This window comes from Molossus molossus, unplaced genomic scaffold, assembly GCF_014108415.1.
Source record: "Molossus molossus isolate mMolMol1 unplaced genomic scaffold, mMolMol1.p scaffold_m16_p_7, whole genome shotgun sequence".
NCBI lineage: Eukaryota > Metazoa > Chordata > Mammalia > Chiroptera > Molossidae > Molossus > Molossus molossus.
In genome coordinates, this window is record NW_023425401.1 from 100,387,517 (window position 1) to 100,410,097 (window position 22,581).

Below are 22,581 nucleotides of genomic sequence, written 5' to 3' on the forward strand. Positions count from 1 at the left end.
GTGATAAATTGTTATATCAATTTGGAGAGAATTTATATATTTGTAATGTTGAGTTTTCTAATCCACAGCCATGCTATTATGTCTTATTTTCTTTAGCGACTCATTAAACAATTATTTCCGTAGGGATTTTGAACAAATTCTTTTGGGATTTTTCCTAGGAGGTCATTTCAATGCTGTTACAAATATCCTATTTTAATGTTTTTGATCTTGGTATAAACAAATGTTTTAAATATTTCTTTTCAGTAACTTTGCTGAATCTTACTAATTCTAGTACTTTCTGTATAGCTTTGGCTCTTCTACATATATAGTCAGTCATGTCATCTGCACATAATCATATCTATGAAGAACATATGATTATTATTTTTTTCATTTCTGATCCTTATTTATTTTTTCATTTCTAATCCTTTAGACTTTTTTTTATCTTGCTTTACTGTGCCAAGTAAAGTCTCTAGCAAATTGTCAAATAAAAGTGTTACTAGAGACCCGGCCAGTGTTGCTCAGCAGATTGATTGTCATCCCATGGAGTGAGAGGTCCCAGTTCGATTCCCGGTCAGGGCATGTGCCTGTGTTGTTGGCTCGATTTCCAGTAGGGTGTGTGCAGGAGGCAGCCAGTTGATGTTTCTCTCTCACATTGATGTTTCTCTCTCTCCCTTCTTCTTTCTCTAAAAAAATCAATGAAAACATATTAAACAAAAAAAAGTGTTACCATGGAACATCTTTGCCTTGTTTCCAATCCCAGAGAGAACACTCTCAACATTATACCATTAAATAAATATGAAGTTCACTGTAGGGTTTTTATAGATATCTTTTAGAAGACTATAGATGTTTTATTTATTTTTTAATATATTAAACATACAGTAGCCCTGGCCAGTTTGGTTCAGTGGTTAGTATCATTCCTGGGACCGAAGAGTCTCAGGTTCAATTCCTGATCAAGGGCATGTACCTCAGTTTTGGGTTCAATTTCTGGCCCTGGTCGGGATCATGCGAGAGGCAACCAATCCATGTGTCTCTCTCACATCAATGTCCTCCCCCACCCCCCGGTCTCTCCCTCCCTCCCATTCTATCTGAAAAAAATCAATGAAAAAATATCCTTGGGTGAGAATTTAAAACACAAAAAAACAACGTACAACATACTGCATTGTTTTAATAGCCTACTATTCAACCCATTGGTGAAGGAGAGATTCCTACCCTAGCATTATAAGAAAGGTCCAACCAACATTGGACACATGAGATTGACGGCAGTTTATTAGTCACATGTACTCAAAATCCTGGTGGGGAGAATACCAGGTGCCACGCACCTGGTATTGTGAGGTTGCGCTTGTGGCAGAGTGAACAACCAGCTACTTTGGGAGGCAGTCTTTGCACTGTTGTGAAAGTAGTATACCCTGTGGTTCCCACAAGAAGATATGATTGGCTTGTTTGAATAATTCTGTAAGCTGGCAGGGAACTGAAACATGCTAGTCAAGGAGAAGCAGAAACTGCCTGGTCCTGTTGATAAAGGAGAGATGCTTAGTTAGGGGACCTTATCTGTGGGAGTAGAGGGGAATGGGAACTTGTGGTTAGGTTCTTTGTGGCCCTCCCAATTTTACATGCATCAAGGCAGCACATTATATTAAGCCTTAATTTTAGACCTTACACCGTCCCACTTATTTCTGATAGCTGCAAAAGGTTTTTGGTTTTTTTTTAAATAGATTTTTATTGATTTTTTTAAGAGAGGGGAGGGAAAGGGAGAGAGAAACATTGATAATAGAGACACATTGATCAGCTGCCTCTTGCACGCCCCCTACTGGGTATCAAACCCACAACCTGGGCACGTGCCCTGACCAGTAATCAAGTTGGTGACCTCTTGGTCCTTGGGTCTATGCTCAACCACTGAGCCACGCCAGATGGGCAGTTTTTTTTTTTTTTTTAAATCATGAATAAATTTTAAAAAACCTTTTTTGCATCTAGTGAGAGGATAATTTTTTTTTAATCTGTCAATTTGTGAATTCTAAGAATTTATTTTCTAATAATATGCATTCCTAGGCAGAAGTCTATTTAGTGATGGTATATTTTCCTTTTTACATGCTGCCAAATTTGGTTTGCTAGTATTTTATGAGTTTTGCTTCTGTATTTGGGTTACATGGTCTGTGATTTTCCATTTTTATACTACTATGAGTTTTGTTTTTAATCCTCACCCGAGGATATTTTTACATTAATCTTCAGACAGAGTGGGAGAGGGGGAGAGAGAGAGAGACATCGATTGGTTGCCACCCACACAACCCCAACCAGGGCTGGGGACGAATCGCAACTGAGGTACATGCCCTTGGCCGGAATTAAACCCGGGACTCCTTGGTCTGCAGGCCAATGCTCTAACCACTGAGCAAAACCAGCCAGGGCCTACTATGAGTTTTTCTATAGAGTTACACAAGCCTCATGAAATGAATTGTAGAGTGCTACCTTTTTCGGTTCTCTTAAATAATTTTTTTTAAATCTTTAAAAAAATAAGATTGGAATTGGAGCATTTCTTGATATATGATAGCAGTCGAGGCTTGAGCTTTTCTTTGGGGGAAGATTTTTGATTCCTTATTCAATTTTAAAATAATCCTCACTGGAGCCCTGGCCGGTTTTGCTCAGTGGTTAGAGCATCGGCCAGCAGTCCAGAGAGACCCAGGTTCGGTTACCGCTAAGGGCGCATGCCTCAGTTGCAGTTTGTCCCGGCCCTGGTTGGTTGTGTGGGTGGCAGCCACTCGATGTGTCCCTTTCACGTCGATGTTTCTCTCTCTCTTCCTCCCACTCTACCTGAACAAAAAATGGAAAAATGTCCTTGGGTGAGGATAAAAAAAAATCCTCACTGGATATTTTCCCATTGATTTTCAGATAGAGGAACGGGGGTGGGGGGAGAGAAAGAAAGATGGATGTGAGAGAGACACGTGGATTGGTTGCCTCCCTCATGACCCTTGGGGATCGAACCACAACCGAGGTACATGCCCTTGACTGGAATTGAACCTCTACTCCCTAGTCTGCAAGCCAGTGCTCTAACCTCTGAGCCAAACCAGCCAGGGCCTGATTCAGTTGACTTAAAGGGTTATTTATAAGATTCTTTAGGTTTTCTGTTCCACTTGAGACACAGGTAGTTTCATTATTTTCTAGGAATTTATACATTTTATATACATTTTCAGTTTTATTTATAGCAGTATGTAATAATCATAATTCTTCGTGTCATATCTAAAGATATAATATCCTCTTTCATTCCTGGTACTGGTTTTAGAAGTATGTGCTCTTGCCTACAGTATCCTTTCATCTCCCCTTCTATCTCCCCCTGCCCCTGCCCCTTCCCACCCCCTCCTTCCTTCCCCACGCCAGAGGTTTTTTTTGTTTTGTTAATTTTTTAAATTTATTGTTGACACTATTGCAGATGTCCCCCATTTTACCCCCCATTTGCCCACCTCCACCCAGCCCTCCCCACCCCCAGCCTTCACCACACTGTTGTCTGTACCCATGGGCTATGCATAAAGAACCACATGGCTTCTATTTCAGTTTATGGATTTTTAAAATTTTTCTTTGGGTTTATTTTTCTATGCTTTACCAAGGTTTTCAATTGTTTTTATATTGTCGTAAAATATACATAACATAAATTAAACCATTTAACCATTTTTAATGTGTTTTTTATTGATTTTCTTTTAGAGAGAGAGAGAGGAAGGGAGAGAGAGATAGAAACATCAATGTGAGAGAGAAACATTGATCAGCTGCCTCCTGCACGACCCCCCTGCTGAGGATCGAGCCCCAAACCCGAGCACATGCCCTGACCTGGAATTGAACCGGGACCTCTCAGTCCACGGGATGACCCCCAATCCACTGAGTCATACCGGCTGGGACATTATAACTATTTTTAAGTTTACAGTTCATTGGCAGTAAGTTCATTCAAATGCTGGGTAATGATCATCACTGTATGCAGAACTTTTTTCATCATAAATCTAAACTCTTTACTCATTAAGTAATAACTCACTATTTCCCCTTCACCCCCTGGTAACTTTCTGTCCTTATGAATTTGCCTATTCTAGATACCTTACATAAGTGTAGTTATATAGTATTTTTTTTTTTGTCCAGCTTATTTTATTTAGTATAATATTTTCAAGGGTTATCCATGTTGTAGCATGTAAAAAGAATTTTATTCCTTTTTATGCCTGAATAATGCTCCATTTAATGACTATAGCTCATTTTATTTATCCATTCATCTGTTGATGTACACTTGGGTTTTTTCTACCTTTTGGCTATTGTGAGCAATGCTGTTGTGAACATTGGCATACAAGTATCTGATTTAGTCTCTCTTCAGTTTTTTTTTTTAATCCTTCCCCGAGGATATTTTTCCTCTTATTTTATATTTTTAGATAAAATGGAAGGGAGGGGGAAGGGAGTCAGAGAAACATCCATGTGAGAGAGAGACATCAATTCGTTGTCTCCTGTACGATGGGGGCTGGGAATCAAGCTTGCAACCGAGATACGTGCCCTTGACTGGGAATTGAACCCACGACCCTTTGGTCCGAGGGCTGACACTCTAACTGCTGAGCCAAACTGTCCTGGACCCAGTTTTCAGACTTTTAGGATATATATTTAGGAGTAGAATTGCCAGATCATATGGTTATTCTAGGTTTAACTCTTTGAGGAACTATCAATTGTTTTTCATACCAGCTACACCATTTTTCATTCCATCATCAGTGCACGGTACGGAGGTGTGTCTAACTGCTCCACATCCTTAGCAATACTTGTTTTTATTTTATTTTTTTAACTTGATTATAGCCATCCTTGTGGGTGTGAAGTGATATTGTGGTTTTGATTGATTTCCCTAATAATGAGGCTCATTCATATGCTTATTGGTTGTTTGTATACCTTCTTTGGAGAAATGTCTATTTAAGTCCTTTGCCCATTTTGAAGTTGTTGACTTGTAGGGGTTCTTTCTATATTCTAGATATTAAATCCTTATCAGATATATGATTTGCAAATATTTTCTTTCTCTGGGTTGTCTTTTCATTCTCTTGATAGTGCTGTTTGATGTACAGTAGTTTTAAACTTTGATGAAGTTGGAGTGACATCATTCAAAATGGCAGAGTAGGACTCTTTAGGGATCATGCCCTTTGCTGAAACAACGAATAAATTGGAAAAAATTACCGGAACCGAGTATTTCAGACTCTGGATCTTGATCAAACACTTAAATGAACCAAAGGAATCCTGGCTGGTTTGTCTCTGCAGTTAGAGTGTTAGCCTATAGTCCAAAAGGTGGAGAGTTTGAATCTTAGTTAGAGGCATGTGCCTGGGTTTCAGGTTCGATTCCTAGCCCCAGTGGGGTAGTATGGGAGACCATCAGTCCATGTGTCTCTCTCACATCTATGTTTCTCTCTCCTTTCCCTTTCCCTTCCTCCTTCCCTTCCTCTCTCTATAAAAATCAGTGGAAAAATATCCTCAGGTAAGAATTAAACAAAAAAAAAAAAAAGAAAGAACCAGGGGTGTGCTTAATGAAGGAAGAGGCTGCTGATGATGTAAGAGGGTTCTAAAAATGTGAGGTTGCATGTTTTGGTTGTTCTAAGGGATCCCTGAGGGCTGGATGCTGACCACCACCCTTCCTTTTGGAGCCAGACATTTAAGATCTTTGTCGGGTTATTGGCTGGCCACCAGATAACATGAACAGAAACTTAAGTGATCATACTCAATAAGGAATACATATACACTTTGCAGAATAGTTTGTAAAAGTCACAAATGGACTGATTTAACCATCAACAAACAAAAATCAGCAATCCCTGAGGACTAGGAAAATTTGAATTCTAGAGTTATCATGACAATAAGATCTCTTGAGTTTTTTCTTGCTTGGAGTTTATAGAGCTGCTTAGATGTGTAGATTCATGTCTTTCATCAAATTCAGAAACCATTATTTCTTCAACTATTTTTCTGCCCTTTTCTCTACTTCATCTCCTGGGACTCCCATGTATGTTGGTATGTTTGATGCTATCCCACAAGTCTATCAAGTTCTGTTCAATTTTCTTAAGTACTAGACATTTCGAGTTCTATATTCTTTGCCTCCTCAGGGATTGATTTTATTGCTTGTTGAGGTCTTCAGTTTGTTGTATAGTGACTTTTCCATACTGTTTGTGCAAAGCCTTCCTTGTGTGTATTACTGACATGTTATCTTGACACACTGTGACATCTCAGAGGTTTCTTTAAATGTGTAGATTAAAAAAGAAAAGTGTATATGCCTTTTTAACTGTTTTGATATATGCCACCTGAGAAGCTGCTGCATTCTGGGGGAACTGAATAAAGCAAAGCATCTCAGCTGGCCCTCAGGGAATCCCCACACAACCCTCAAATTTTAGAGTACAAGGTTCTTACTGTCTACTCTGACACCAACCAACCACATGAGGAATGTGGGCTGCCATCCTCACACTGCATCAAGATTAAGGAATTGGGGCATGGTAGCTGGTTCATACAAGCAGCTCTTTTACCAAAAGTTCAGTAGTCTCTCTTGTCATTAGCATTTCCTTGGTCACTGTAAATGTCTGGGCAAGTTCCAGAGTTCTGATATAGTTTATTTGGATTATTTTTTGTTGTTGTTTTTAAACTTAATCATTGTATTGGTGGAAGGATTAACCCCTGAAGCTTCCATTTAAAGAAAATTTTTCTTTATTGATTTTAGAGATAGAGGAAGCGAGAGAGGGAGAGAGAGATAGAAACATTGATGAGAGAGAACATTGATCAGCCACCTTCTGCATGCCCCCTACTGGGGATTGGGCCCACAACCTGGGCATGTGCCCTGACCGGGTATCGAATCCAGTGACCTCTTGGTGCATGGGTTGATGCTCAACCACCAAGCCATACCAACCGGGCTGAAGCTGCCATTTGAAAAAATGATATTCTTTTCTGACAATTTTGCTGCTATCCTTGTTTCCAGTGTAATTGCAGGATAAATGTGTAATTCTTTCTTTTAATTTAATTTGGCTCAGCGGTTAGAGCGTCGGCCTGCGGTCCAGAGAGACCCGGGTTTGGTTCCTGCTAAGGGCATGTACCTTGGTTGCAGTTTGTCCCTGGCCCTGGTTGGGTTGTGTGGGTGGCAGCCACTCGATGTGTCCCTTTCACATCGATGTTTCTCTCTCTCTCTCTTCCTCTCTCTCCCTCCCACTCTATCTGAACAAAAAAATGGAAAAATGTCCTCGGGTGAGGATAAAAAAAAAAAAAAGAAATGCACAGTAGGGTTATTGCTATTGATGGGCAAAGAATTTGTTGAGTATCAGAGTTAAAAAAAAATATTGAACACATTTTAGCCATTATTCCTTTTGCCCTTTAAATCGTCTCTGATGCCACTCTCTTTTTCTTTAACTGTCTCTGCCTTCTACCACAAAAAGATATCGTAGTCTTATCATGTACTACAGGTTAAAAACAAAAAGTGCCACAGATTTGGAATTAATGATTATTTCCCTTTAAGATGGTAATGGTATATAGAAACTAGATAACCAGATAGATGCTCCTGGGATCAGCTCTAAGCCTTTTGAAACTGGACAGAACTAGGTAATACATTTTTAAAAATTCAGTTGTCTATATTGATATTTCTAAGTGTATACCAAAATAAAACCATAAACTCTAAAACTAAAACTAGTGAGCCTAAAAAAATATGAAATGGCAACATAAGAGCATATTATTGAATTTAGTATCCATTGTGACAGTTTTTCTTTCAACTAGTGCATCTTATTTGATCTTTAAAGATATTTCTGCTGGATTTAGAGTTCTGGCTATACAATTTATTGTCTTATCACTTGGAAGATGTCTTTCTACTGTCTGCTGATTTCGATCATTGCTGATGAGAAGTAGGCTCTCAGTCTTTTGTCTTTTTTTATGATAATACATCTTTTTTTTTTTTTCCCTTTGATTTCTGCAGCTTTTGTGTGATATATCTAGATGCAGCTTCTTTTTATTCTACTTGGGATTTGTTCATTAGGGCACATTTGTAGGATTTCTCATTTTATTTCTTTAAAAACATATTTTATCTCAATCCATCCTTTTGAGACAGTGATTAAATACTTGTTACCTTTTCTTTGTGTATGTGTCTATTTCTAGACTTATTCGGTCCCATTGTTGTATTTCTGTTATTAATTTTTACCTCCCCACTGCCTCGCAGAACTGGCTTTCATTTCAGTGATTTTCTTTTTTCCCATTTTCTCTCCTCCTTGCCCCCCCCCCCACTACTTTCTGTTCCTTATTTTTTTTTTTTTTTAATCCTCATTTGAGGACATTTTTCCATTTTTGTACAGACAGAGTGGGAGGGAGAGAGAGGAAGAGAGAGAGAGAGGGAAACATCGATGTGAAAGGGACACATCGAGTGGCTGCAACCCACACGACCAACCAGGGCCGGGGACAAACTGCAACCGAGGCACATGCCCTTAGCGGGAACCGAACCTGGGTCTCCCCGGACCGCTGAGCCAAACCGGCCAGGGCGTGTTCCTTATTATTTATACTTTATTCTGTTTTCTTTATGATTAATTTGCTCTTCTTTTTTTTTCCCCCTAGCTTCTTGAGGTAGGTTTAGATTATTGATTTTTAGACCTTTCTTCATTAACACATTGGTTATTTGGAAGTAAGTTGTTGAGTTTCCAAATTTGAGTGTTTACCAGTTCTGTCTGTTACTGATTTCTGAGTTTTTCCCATTGTGGTAATGAAGCACATTTTGTGTGTTTTTAGTTCTTTTAATTTATTCTTATTTTATTGCCCAGTGTAATGGTGAACATTCCATTCACACTTAAAGAATAGGCATTCTGCTCACACTGGGAGTTCTTTAAACATCAGTTGCATCAAGTTACTTGATTCTTTTGTTTGTTTTTTATATCCTTACTGTTTTTCTGTTTACAACTCTTGATTACTGAGAGGAGAGTTGAAATTTCCAACTATTATGAACTATTGTTTCTCACTTCAGTTGTAACAATTTTAGCATTGAATGTTCTGAAGCTCTGTTAATTTGGTGCATGTGCATTTAAGATTAATACGTTTTCATGAGGAATTGACCCCTTTGTCATTTACAGTGTTCTCACTTTATATCTGGTAATAGTTCTTGTTCTATAGTCAACTCTGTCTGATTTTATAAAGTCCGCCAAGTTTCATAATCTTATTGTTTGTGTATCCATGTTCATCTTTTAACTTGTATGTGTATTAAATTGAGTATCTTATAGATAGTATTTAATTGAGTCTTTTGTTATATGCACATGTATGTATAAGTAGCAAAAGCTATCGGTGTTATTTACAGGACCATGGACAGAGCACTCTTTGGCATTATGTAAATCCTTAAAGTCCATGCAATACTTTCCACGTTGAATGCTCATTTTCCTGATCTGTGAATTGGTGGTAGTACTTAATGCACTAGAGCTGGGTTGCTGTGAGGGTTGCTAGTCCTCAGGCTCTAGAATAGAGCTCTGACAAAAGCCAGCAGATCTTTGATTGGGCTGGAGGTCCTATTTGCATCTGTTCATCTCCATGTGCCCTTACACCCTGAAAGCGGATTGGTTCAGGAAAGATAGATGGGTTGAAGTTAGTATTTGGATAGAACCTGTTGCTTCTTTGCTTCTTCCTAGGTATAGCTATTGTCCAGAATTTTGTGTTAGTTATTCCCTTGCTAATTTGTTATTGTTGTTTATCAGATATGTATGCTTTTCTATATAGTATATTATTTAGATTTGACCATTTTTGAACTTTAATAAAGTATAAAGTGTATTCTTCTGGAACATTTTTTTCATTCAGTGTATTTTTGGGGATAGTCATGTTGATAATCTGTAGTTTAAGTACATTGATTTCATTACTGTATAGTATTTTATTATTTAAATATACCACATTATTTTGTTTCTACTGTTGATGGACATTTGGGTTGATTCCAGTTGTGGGCTTTTATGCAAAATGCTACTATGAACATTCTTGAACATGTCTCCTGATGTTGAAGTGTAAGAATTTCTCCATGGTGGAATTGTGGATCGCAGGTATATTTCTTAATAAGGGAGATGATTCTCTGGGATACCCAGGAGTAACATTGGCGATTCATATAATAAATAATATGTTTAGTTTTTTCAGAAACTGCCAATATGTTTTCCAGAGTGGTTTTTCTGTTTAATATTTCCACTGGGAATGTATGAAAGACCCAATTTGTCCACATTTTTACCAGCATTTGATATTGTCACTACTTTTTATTTTAGCTGTTTTAGTAGTTACGTATTGGTATCTCATCATGATCTTAATTTGTGTTTGCCTGATAGGTAGTGATGTGAAACATCTTGTCATGTGCTTATTTGCCATGAGTATATCATCAGTGAAATGTCTCTTAATGGCTTTTTTCCATTTTCAGATTGGGTTTTTTATTGTTGAACTTGAGCGTTCTTTACACCTAGTAGACATGAATCCTTTGTCAGATCTATGTTTTGCAAATGTTTTTTTCTAGATTGTTTCTTGTTTTTTCATCCTCTTTATAGGTCTTTTGTAGAGCACAAGTTTTAAATTTTTACAAAATAAAATTCATCTATATCTTTCTATTATGGATTGTGTTTTTGATATGTCTAGAAATTCTTCAACAAGTCCTAGGTCCTTATGATTTTCTCTTAAAAGTATTTTTAAAATATGTCTTATTGATTTTCTTTTTTTTAGAGAGAGAGAGGAAGGGAGAGGGAAATAGAAACATCAATGTGAGAGAGATGAATTCATCAGCTGCCTCCTGCATGCACCCTACTGGGGATCCAGTCCGCAACCGGGTATGTGCCCTGACTGGGAATCGAACCGAGACCTCTCAGTACATGGAAGGACACTCAATCTATTGAGCCACACCAGCCAGGTTCTTGTAAAGGTTTTATAATTTTATGTTTTATATTTAAATCTGATCAAGTTTGAGTTAATTTTTATATAAAATCTGAAGTTTAGGTCAAGGTTGAATTTTTTGCCAACAAAAAATTGTTGAAAGTTCTTCCTTCTTCCACTGAATTATTTTCACTCTTTTGTCAGAAATCAGTTGGGTTTACTTGTGTGGATGTATTTCTGGATACTCTGTTCTGTTCCTCTTATCTATGTTTCCATTCTTCTGCTAATATCCCCCTGTTTCAGTTATTATATCTAGTCTATGTAAGTCTTAAAATTGGATAGTGATTCTTCTCATTTTTTCCTCAAAAATTGCTTTAGCTCTTAGAGTTCCTTTTTTCCCCCTAAGTCTTGGAATAATCTTGTCTGTATCTACCATAACATCTTGTTTGGGCTGTAGTTCAATTTGGGGAGAATTGTCAACATAAAGATGCTTTTACATCTCTGTCAAATATCAGGTGGCCCTACTTGTGTTTGTGTCTATTTTAGGTCTATTTTGTTTCATTCATTGCTGTCTATCCCTTCCCTTGGTCAATTATCAGACATTCCTGATTATGGTAGCTATATAAGTTTTGAAATTGGATAGAGTGATTTCTCTGCTTTATTCTTTTTTTCAGTATTGATGTAGTTATCATGCATTTGCCTTTATATAAATCTTAAAGTAATGTCTAAATTTACAAAAAATGTTACTGAGATTATATTAGGAATTAAACCTGTAGATTGCAATTACTACTTTGATTATTCCTATCTATGAACACTCTGTGTCTCTCCATTTATTTACATCTTCTTTGATTTCTTTTATCAGTATTTTGCAGTTTTTAACATACAAATCCCATACTTGTTTTGTTAGGTTTACTCTTAAGTAAAGTTGTTCAGACCCAACTTCCATATACTTATAGAGATATTCAAGTTATTTAACATTGGTAAGTTGTGGTAGTTTGTGCTTTCTGAGGAATTGGTTCATTTCACATATATTGTCACATTTATATGAGTCGTGTTCTTAGTAGTCCCCTATTCTTTTTATTTTCACATGTCTGTAATGATACTCCCTTTTTCATTTCTTCTGTTGGTCGGGTCAATCATGTTGTCACCTTTGTTTTTGTCAGTCTTGCTGGTAGCTTGTTAATAAGTTTATTGACTTTTTCAAGTAACCAGCTTTTTGTTTCATTGACTTTTCGGTTTTCAATTCCATTGATTTCTGCTCCTATATGTATTATTTTCTGCTTCCTGTGAGGTGGAAATTGAAGCCATATGCTGCCTCCCATGACACCTGAAGCAGGAGAGCCTTCTCCTTACTATTGATGGTATGGAAGTTTCAGGCTCCCCCTAGGCCTCTGTTGATAACCTCCCTGACTGGTGGGTTCATGGGTGCCTATTGACTGCTTTCCATGTGTTTCTCATCGACACATTTAAGGAGCGGGCACATAGGCAGGGAAGGGAGGTTACTGGTAGGCAATGATAAAAGCCCTGACTATCTAATAGGCCTCCTCTGATGCCAGCACAACATAGAGGTGGAAGAGTATCTCATTACCATGCAGGAGGGGCAAGTTTAGGCTCCTGTTACTAAACTGAATGAGGTTGTGCCTGCCCAGTGTGCAGCAGAGCCAAACACTGAACATCAAGGTTTGCAGTGTAGAAATTGGAGCTGTTTATTTGCAGGATGCCAAGCAAGGAAAACGGGAAGCTAACGCTAAAAACCCGAATTCCAGGATTACTTGAATTCAAAGGTTTTTAAAGGAAAAGATTGAGGTTAGGGGTCATGGGCAAAGTTGATCGGTTAGTTCTTGTGCAAGCTTCAATGGTTTTCTCTAGTCTGATTAATTTAGTTCCTGACATCATCATGTCTGGAGCCTTCCAGTTGTGGTCAGGTGATCTAAATGGGTTGAAGAACTGCCCAGCCAATGTTGCTCAGTGGTTGAGCATCGAACCATGCACCAAGAGGTCACCGGTTCAATTCCTAGTAAGGGCACATACCTAGGTTGTGGACCAAATCCCCAGTAGGGGGGCGGGGGGGCATGCAAGAGGTGGCCAGTCAATGTTCTATCTCATCAGTGTTTCTCTCTCTCCCTCTCCCTTCCTCTCTCTCTAAAAATCAATAAAGAAAAAAATAAATTAATTAATAAAAAAAATAAAAGGGTTGAGGAACTAAGATTCTATAGAACATCTCATGATTGTACATCAGTGATATAATCTTGAAAGCAAAAGACAGAAACTAAACATTTGGTGACCTTGTTATTGTTTAAACTATCAATTACGTTATGCTTAACTAGCTACATTTTTCTCTTAAGCAAAGTATACTTTTAAACATTTTTTGCTTGGAACTTGCTTTATAGGCAGGCCCCTAGGACATGATTAAGATATTTTCTTCATCTTTGACTATAAACTATGTGACAACCAAAGCAATTGAAACATTTAATTAAAGCCTATACCTACAACTGTAGACTCTATGATTCGATATCTAAGCACATTACTTTTAACTGTTAACTGTCAGATTGACTCCTCATGTGGTCTCCAATGACATTGCAGGGGCTTCATTATCATCTAATAGGGGATCAAAGCTTCAGCTCCCTACCTGGCTTCTCTGACACAGCCAGCAAATATTAAGGCACCCAGTTTCTGTTGTGGCAAGGTAAAAGTTTAGGCTTCTCACTGACCTCTGATGGTGAGAAAGGGAAGCACATCCTCCCACCACCCTCCATGGTATTTGGAGCAGTTACTGTTTAAAAGTTTTCTGTCTGTCTTTCTTACAGGTGCATAGTACTCTATTGTGTATATGTACTACAGCTTTTTTATCCATTCGTCTACTGATGGACATTTGGGCTGTTTCCAGATCTTAGCTATTGTAAATAGTGCTGCTATGAACATGGGGGTACATATATTCTTTCTGGTTGGTGTTTCAGGCTTCTTAGCTTATATTCCTAGAAGTGGGATCACTGGCTCAAATGGTAATTCAATTTTTAATTCTTTGAGGTAACACCATATTGTTTTCCATACTGGCTGTATCAATCTGCATTCCCACCAGCAGTGTACTAGAGTCCCCTTTCCTCCACACCCTCGCCAACGCTTGTTTGATGATTTGTTGATGGCCATTCTGACAGGTGTGAGGTGATATCTCATTGTTGTTTTAATTTGCATCTCTCTGATGATTAGTGATGTTGAAAATTTCTTCATATGTCTCTTAGCCATTTGTATGTCCTGTTTGGAAAAGTGTCTCTTTAGTTCCTCTGCCCATTATCCTTTGAGATGACATGGAAGGACCTGGAAAGTATTATCCTAAGCGAAACAAGCCAAGCAGAGAAAGACAAGTATCATATGATCTCACTTATTTGTGGAATATAATGAGCATAACAGTCTGAAGAACAGGGTAGTCCCAGAGACTGACATTGTCCGGGTACAGACTGACTGACATTCCCCAGAAGAGGAGGTGGGGGGGAAATCACAGAACTTGTATGCATGTATGCATAACCAGTGGACATGGATAAGAAAGCTGGGGACGGGGCGGGGAGGTAGGGGGAGGAGGGTGTCAATGGGGGGAAAAGGAGAAACATCTGTAACATACATAAATTAATTAATTAATTTTAATAAATCTTAGGACCCCCCCCCCCCCAATAAAAGTTTTCTGTCTTGCTAGGCTGCCCTTTTCCTGATCCTTTCAGAGGTGGGGAACATTCAGTCTCAGGCAGTATGAGGCCCGTGAAATCAGTACTAACATCACAAGCCTTACCAAATTAGTCTGACCAAATATAGCAGGCTAGTTTAAAAAAATACATTTTTATTGATTTTTTTTTTAGAGAGAGGTAGAAACATCACTCAGCTGCCTCCTCCACACCGCCTACTGGGGACCGAGCCCGTGACTCGGGTATGTGCCCTAACCAGGAATCCAGCCAGTACCTCTTAGATCATGGAACAACTCTCAATCCACTGAGCCACACTGGCCAGGCCCTAGCAGGCTAAATTTTTTTTTAAACTCATCTTTATTGTTGAATGTATTAACAGATGTCCCTCCTATTTTCCCCCCATGACCCCCTCCTCCCCACTTCCTCCCACCTCCTGCCTTCCCCACACTACTGTCTGTGTCTATTGGTTATGCATATAAGTTTTTTGGTTTCTCTCTTCCCACCCCACCTCCCCTCTTCTGTTTGAGGTTCTTCAGTTTAACAACCAATTTGTACATCTTATTTCCTTCATCTTTATCACCCAACCCCTTTCCCATTTGGCAACTAAGAAAACGTTTCTGTATCTATGAGTCTGTTTCTGTACTGCTTGCTCATTTTGTTTGTGGATTCAATTGTTGATAGATATGTATTTATTGCTGTTTTATTGTTCATATTTTTGTTGTTCTTCTCCTTCAGGAAGACCCTTCAGCATTTCATATAATACTGGTTTGCTGGTGATAAACTCTTTTAGCTTTTTCTTGTTGGGAAAATCTTTATACAACCATCGATTATAAATGATAGCTTTGCAGGATAGTGTTATCTTGATTGTAGGTCCTTGCTTTTCATCACTTTAAATATTTCTTGTGCCCGGCCCGTGTGGCTCACTGGTTGAGCATTGACCCATGTACCAGGAGGTCATTGGTTCGATTCCCAGTTAGGGCACATGCCCAGGTTGTGGGCCTGATCCCCAGTGGGGGGGGGGGGGCATGCAGGAGGTGGCTAATCAATGTTCTTTCTCATTGATGTTTCTCTCTCTCTCTCTCTACCTCGCCCTTCCTTTCTTACTCTAAAACTCAATAAAGAAAAAAAATTTTCTTCCCACTCTCTCCTGGCCTGCAAAGTTTCTTTTGAGAATGTGGTTGACAGCCTTATGGGAGCTTCCTTGTAGGTAACTAACTGCTTTTTTCTTGGTGCTTTTAAGATTCCCTGTTTTTAACCTTTTGCATTTTGGTGATGATGTGTCTTGGTGTAGACCTCTTTGGGTTCATCTTGTTTGGAACTCTCTGCTTCCTGGACTTGTATGTATGTTTCCTTCACCAAGTTAGGAAAGTTTTCTGTCATTATTTTTTCAAATAGGTTTTCAGTTTCTTGCCCTCTCTCTTCTCCTTCTGGCACTCCCATGATAACGAATGTTGGTATGCTTGAAGTCCCACAGGCTCCTTACACTATTCTCATTTTTTTTTTTTTTGCTGTTCTGATTGGGTGGTTTTTGCTTCTTGGCTTCACCTACTCTACTATTGATTCCCTGTTGATTATTCTTTATTTCAGTTAGTGCATCCTTCATTTCTGACTAGTCCTTTATTATGCTTTTGAGGTCCTCGCTAAGCTCCTTGAAATTCTAAGTTCATTGAGCGTCCTTATAAGCAGTGTTTGGAACTCTGCATCTGTTAGATAGTTTATCTCCATTTTGTTTAGTTCTTTTCCTGGAGTTTTGTTCCATTCTTTTATTTGGGATATGTTTCTTTGTCTCCTCATTTTGGCTGCCTCCCTGTGTTTGTTTCTATGTATTAGGGAGAGTTGCTATGTCTCCTAGCTAGCAGGCTAATTTTTAAGTTGATAATTCTGTATTGTCCTTGAGTGATGTTATAAATATCCAAATGGCCATTGGCAGAAAAAAGGTTCCCCACCCCTGGGACAGAGGAAGCATGCTTCTGTGTGCTTTTTGTTATAGTTTTTTACACCTGTTAGTGTTTTGGGGATGGTAGCTTTGTGAACACCCACTTTATTATATAAGGCTAAGAGGAAGACTAGGTTCCTTAGGTTTTGAGGTCTCTAGCTGGTCTGCCACCTTTCTTCCTTTTATGAGTCGTCTTTAGGTTGTTTTATATAGAATGTCTGGAGTTTCAGCCATACTTATCTGGAGGAATAAAGAAAAATGTGTTTGTGCAATCTTTCTCTTCTGTGAAATGTGTTGTCACAAATTTACAGAATTTTTTTTTTTTTTTTTTATCCTCACCCGAGGACACTTTTTCATTCTTTGTTCAGATAGAGCAGGAGGGAGAGAGAGAGGGAGAGAGAAACATCGATGTGAAAGGGACACATCGAGTGGCCGCCACCCGCACGACCAACCAGGGCCGGGGACAAACTGCAACTGAGGTACATGCCCTTAGCGGGAACCGAACCCGGGTCTCTCCGGACCGCAGGCCGACGCTCTAACCGCTGAGCCAAACCGACCAGGGCACAAATTTACAGATTTTAATTATTAATCCTTTGTCAGTACTATGTGTTGGGTATATCTTACAGTTTCAAGTTTGTTTTCTCACTTTGTTTATAGCAATATTTTGAATAGTTGTAGTTCTTAACTTCAATGAAAAATTCTATTGAAATTCCTGTTGGGATTGTTCATAAAACTGCATTGAATACGTTGATATGTTTGGGGAGACTTGCCATCTTGACCATCATGAATATGTTTTTTATATTACTTAGATATATTTTAAGGTTTTTAAATATTGTTTGACATTTTTTTTCCACACAGGCTTACACATTTTTAATAATTTATTCCTGAGTACTTAATATACTTTGTTGTTAATCTTAAAATGCATTTTTAAATTTTAAAAATTTGTTTATTGCTTGTATATACAAATAAAATTGACCTTTGTATTATTTTGTATTCATTTTTAAACATTTTATTTTTCGAAACTATATCTGAGAATCTTACTACAGTCTCCTTGGTACAAATTATAGCATAAAGTTTATTAAAAATTTCATTAAAAATTTATATTTTAATACATTTATAATTATTAATTGTTTTACCAAGCACTATAAAAGATGACCCCCCCCATGAAAGGATCATTATTTGCATGTTTTAAAGGGAATCAAAATAGTGTTTCTTAATTTCCCAAGGAGATTTTAAACAAAACAAGTATGCCTGTGCTCCACTTTCACAAATCCCGATTCTATACTTCCAGAGAGAACCAGAGCACTCTGTTCTTTTAGAAATCTCCCATGTGCTTCTGCATATCCCTATTTGGAAACCACTGTTAGAGAAGTTGCTAAACAGTAAAAAGTGTAGTCCATAGGGATATTTATTTGGAGGGGTAGCTGATTTAAAATTATGAAGATTTATTCATTTAATATACTAGGTATGGGATATTTATAGACACACACATACATATAATTCATATATGTACATAAACTGAATTGCTTTGTGTTCAGTAGCAGCAGGTATGAATTTGAAGAGTGAACGTTATAAGAGAACCTGTTTACAGGTTGGATGGTATATGTTGGTGTAGTGCTTTGTAGATTTGTATTAAAACTTAAATGTGAGCTCATGGTGTTTGCCTGATGAGGAGTTGGGGAGCGGTGAATGAAATGGATGAAGAGAATATAAGCTACAAATTTCTATCTCCAAAATTAATAAGTCATGGGAATATAATGTACAGCATGGTGACTGTAGTTAATAATATAATGTATGGCATGTTTGAAAGTGGCTAGGAGAGTGGATCTTGAAAGTTCTTACTACAAGAAAAAAAGTGACAGTGTATAGTGATGGATGTTAACTTATTGTGGTGATTATTTTGCAATATATACAAATATTGAATTACGTTGTACACATGAAGGTAATATAATGTCACTTATACCTCAGTTTTTATGTCTTTTCCAGTTGGAGTCATTCGATGTCCAGTTTGTAGCCAAGAATGTGCAGAGCGACATATCATAGATAATTTTTTTGTGAAGGATACTACTGAAGTTCCCAGCAGTACAGTAGAAAAGTCTAATCAGGTAAGTGTATTAAGTCTTAATTCTTTTGTCTCCTCTTAATGAGGCAGCCTGAAATGTTGGAGGACTGGAAAATAAAAGGTGTCAGACATTAGAGCATTATATCTATGAAATGACATACTGTTTTAAAGGTATATACATCTATAAAGTATAATGAATAATTCATCTTAAAGAATAAAATAGTGCCAATGTAGAAGCCCTGAATGACACCCCTTACCTGCTCTGTCCTCTCAAAGAAAATCATTATTCTATATTTGTCATTAGTTTTACTTCTTTGTCATTTTAGTCTATAATGACAATTAGATTTTTAATTTTAAGGCCCCTCTTTTAAATTTTTTCTGTTTTACTGATAAGCTCTGTAATAATACGTATGAAAAATTTCATGTCTTTGATCCAGTACAATTTCTACATTTAAGAACATCTTCTTTTCTATATGGTATTTCTTTGAAAGCCTCATTGTCTAAGATGTTGCATTGAGAAATCCAATGGTGGTCCCCTTTCTACCCCCACTTCCATAAACCCACATGTAGAACATTTCTGTTGGCCTCTTAAATCGAAGTGACAGGTTCCTAGTGGATGTACTCCAGCAGAGGCGAGCTATAATTCTGCACTGTGTGCTAAATAAGTGTAGTGTATTAGTCTATCTTTGGATCATGATTCATTGATAGTTTCTTTAGGCAGTTTCTTTAATTTAGAACCAAAGATCTGTGAAGGAACAGAATCTAATTATGGAAAAATGATTATTAATCTACATTGTAAAAATCTAAAAACTAATGTTTAGATTTAGTAATCACACAACTAAGTTTCAATACTTTTCTTTTTCAGCATTTTTTCCCTTGGGAACTAGGAATTTAGGGTTCACTTTAAATGAACATGACCGCTACTAACTAAAATACTTCTTTTTGTTTCAATAATAATCACAACTCTCTTCCTAATATGAACTTTCATCAAGGTCAAAACAGCATTTGGTATGGGGGTAATTGTGAAACCAGCTTTAAGGAATGGACTAATCATGTGAGCCTACAGTGTCAAATAACCCCTCTGACAGTTCCCTTCTGAGTACTACTGGTTTTGTTTCTCTTGTCTAAAGTGCCATATCACGTTGCTTTATATATGATAATATTTATATTAGATGTATTTTGTTAGTCATAATCACACAACATAGTTCATCAGGTACACTCTAGTAGTACCTGTGAATGATCAATCCAGAAAATTCAAAAGCAAAGCAGCATAACCAACAGAGAGGAATTAATGATACAACATGAAATTATGATAAGAGGTGAGAATTGAAGGGATTCAAATCTAGACAATTTCAAATCTAGACAGTTGCTTTATGCCTCTTTACAATCAATTGTTTTCAGTAAGTTTGTTTGTTTACTCTGCTTCTGTCACAGAAACATAAAAGAAGTTATAATTAAACTAGAGATAAAGTCTGATAGACATCTCCAGTGTTAAATAAGTGGGGAAGTGGGGAGTATTAAATTTGATTCAAAGAACAAGATGCTTGGAGGGATGTTTTGGGAATAAAAACTAGAGGAGTGACAATATAGGATGAATTGAAGTTAGGAAGCTCTAGATGAGAGGTAGTGAGAGCTGAACTAACATGGTGGTGATAAGGAAAGGAAGGAGTAAGTCACAGTCCACTCAGGACTTGATATACCTGATTGCATGTGGAAGATGAGAGAGTCCCACTGCCAGGATAGTGGTTCCTTTCAACAGTAGACAGAGGTGTAGGGAATTGATTTTGAATGTGATTAGTTTTTCTATAAGGCTAAGGTAGAGATGTATGTGGTCACATTGGAGCTCTGAAGAATTTATAGCTAGAGATAAAGTTTTAAAAACTTTTTGTGATGGATAATAAAAGCATTCCCCAAAATTGACAGTTTAGCATAACAGACTCCATATACCCATTACCTAGCTCAATAGTCATCAGCTCTTGTTTTAAATAGGATAACCTGACACCCTTCCCCCCACTATATTATGTTGAAGTTAATCCCAGGCTTTTATATCATCTAATCCATAAATATTTTAGTATTTATTTCTATGGGAAAATGGTGGTTTTCTATAAACAATCACCATATTAATTTATATGTAAAAATTTGTAGTAATTCCTTAATATCATCAAATATCCAGACACTGATTAAATATCTCCATTTCTTCTTTTAAACAGTGGTTTGTTTCTATAAGGATCCACTAAGTCCTATACAGTGCATTTGATTGATTTGTCTCAAAAATGTCTTTCATGTAATCTCAGATTATCCTTTTGCCTCTCACTGACTTTCTTTTTCCATATTTTTTGGATAAACTGTATTGTTAGTCCAGTAGACTGAGCCCTATTCTGTATTTTGCTGGCCATTTTCATAAAGTCATTTAACATGCTTCTCTCTCTTCTGTATTTTGTGTAAACTGGTAATAAAAAGGTAGAGGCTGGGTGAGATTCAGGTCCCATTTTGTGCAGGAGTGAGGCAGGTGAGGGAATATGTAAATACTTTCTCTCATGGAGGCATATGACATTTAGTTGTCTTTCTCTTTTCTGATGTTTATGTCTATTAATGACCACTGCCAAATCCCATATTTTATTAGGGCTTTGTAAAATGATTACATTGTCATTCTATCATTCCCCTTTATTTCATCACTGGAATGGAAACAGCTTTCTTTTTCTATTCTTTGGTTTAACAGGGAAAGTAGGTTAAACGTTGATTCTTTCCCTTTTGTTGCTAATTTTTAGAGTAGTGACTTAGTTTTTTAGCATTTTTCAGAGGTGACTCCTGAGTGTTAGATGCTTGTTTTTATTGTTATAAAATCATGGATTATTAACATAAAATGTGTTGTAGTTATTCTTATTGGTGCTCAAATTGTGCCATTTGGCAATGGGAGTCTCACGTTGATTCCCAGGTCCTTCTGTTAACAATCACCATAGTCATTGCTGTCTCCCTTGCTTTCTCTTTTGACAAGATACCAGTCATTTTCTGTTCTAGACCTGGAACCAGCCATTTCTTTTATGACCCTTGGTTTCTTTTTATCAGGAAAGGTATTTGGAGACCATAATATGGGTGCTAGGGGTGCTCATCACCATTGGGTTAGTCATGTTTTTATATCTTTCAGGAGAATGATTGAACAAATACTTTTTACTTTAAAAAAGAGAGAGAGAGAATACCTCAAAAGTATGTGTGTGTGTTTGTGTGTAATTTATAATTGTAGGGTTTTACTTTTTTTTTTAAATCCTCACCCAAGAATATATTTTCATAGATCTTGAGAGTGAGAGAAACATCGATCGATTGCCTCCTATATGAACCCCAACCAGGGATTGAACCCACAACCTTTTGGTATACAGGATGATGTACCAACCGAGCCACCAAGTCAGGGCAGGTTTTACCTTTTTTATTTTTTATTCATCTCACTTCTACAGTACTGGAAATGTTGGTTCTTAATTACATTGACATGATTATTTATTTTCTTCAGATATATAAAAAATAAATATTAATACAGTGATATAGTCATATTATTAAAATGAATATTAATGTAATATATAAAATATATGTACAAATATATGTAATGTACATTATACGTTATAAGTTATGACAGTTTTGGTACAATCAAAAATCATTTTAATTCATTTTATAATGTTAATTTGAATTTTTTTAAAAATTTAAATTATAGTTGACATACAATATTATATTAGTTTCAGGTGTGCACCATAGTGATTAGACATTTATATAACTTACAAAGTGATCATCCTGTTAAGTCTGGTATCCATCTGACACCATACATAATTATTAAAATATTATTGACTATATTCTCTATGTGATACTTTACATCTTGATGACTATTTTTATAAATGGCCATTTGTAATTTTTTTAAATTGTTTTTATTCATTTTTTTTTTTTAGAGAGAGATAGAAACATCGATGAGAGAGATAACATTGATTGTCTGCTTCTTGCACGCTCCCCACCAGGGATCGAGCCTGCAACCCAGGCATGTGCCCTGAACGGGAATCAATTAGGCAGCCTCTTTGTATATGGGATGAAGCTCAACTAACTGAGCCACAGTGGCCAGGCCCATTTGTAATTCTTAATCCCTT

General features: G+C 37.2%; 1 protein-coding gene across 3 annotated transcripts in view; it reads left to right on the forward strand.

Annotated features, from left to right (window-relative positions):
• Nucleotides 1–22,581, forward strand: part of TRIM24 (tripartite motif containing 24) — a 110,118-nt gene that overhangs the window by 26,338 nt on the left and 61,199 nt on the right. For 2 of the 3 annotated variants that reach the window (XM_036246288.1, XM_036246287.1), the window contains exon 2: nt 18,385–18,503. In XM_036246288.1, coding sequence (XP_036102181.1) covers nt 18,385–18,503 — 119 coding nt within the window. Of the gene's footprint in view, nt 1–11,692; nt 11,769–18,384; nt 18,504–22,581 lie in introns of those variants that run through there. The other variant, XM_036246289.1, reaches the window with a different exon arrangement.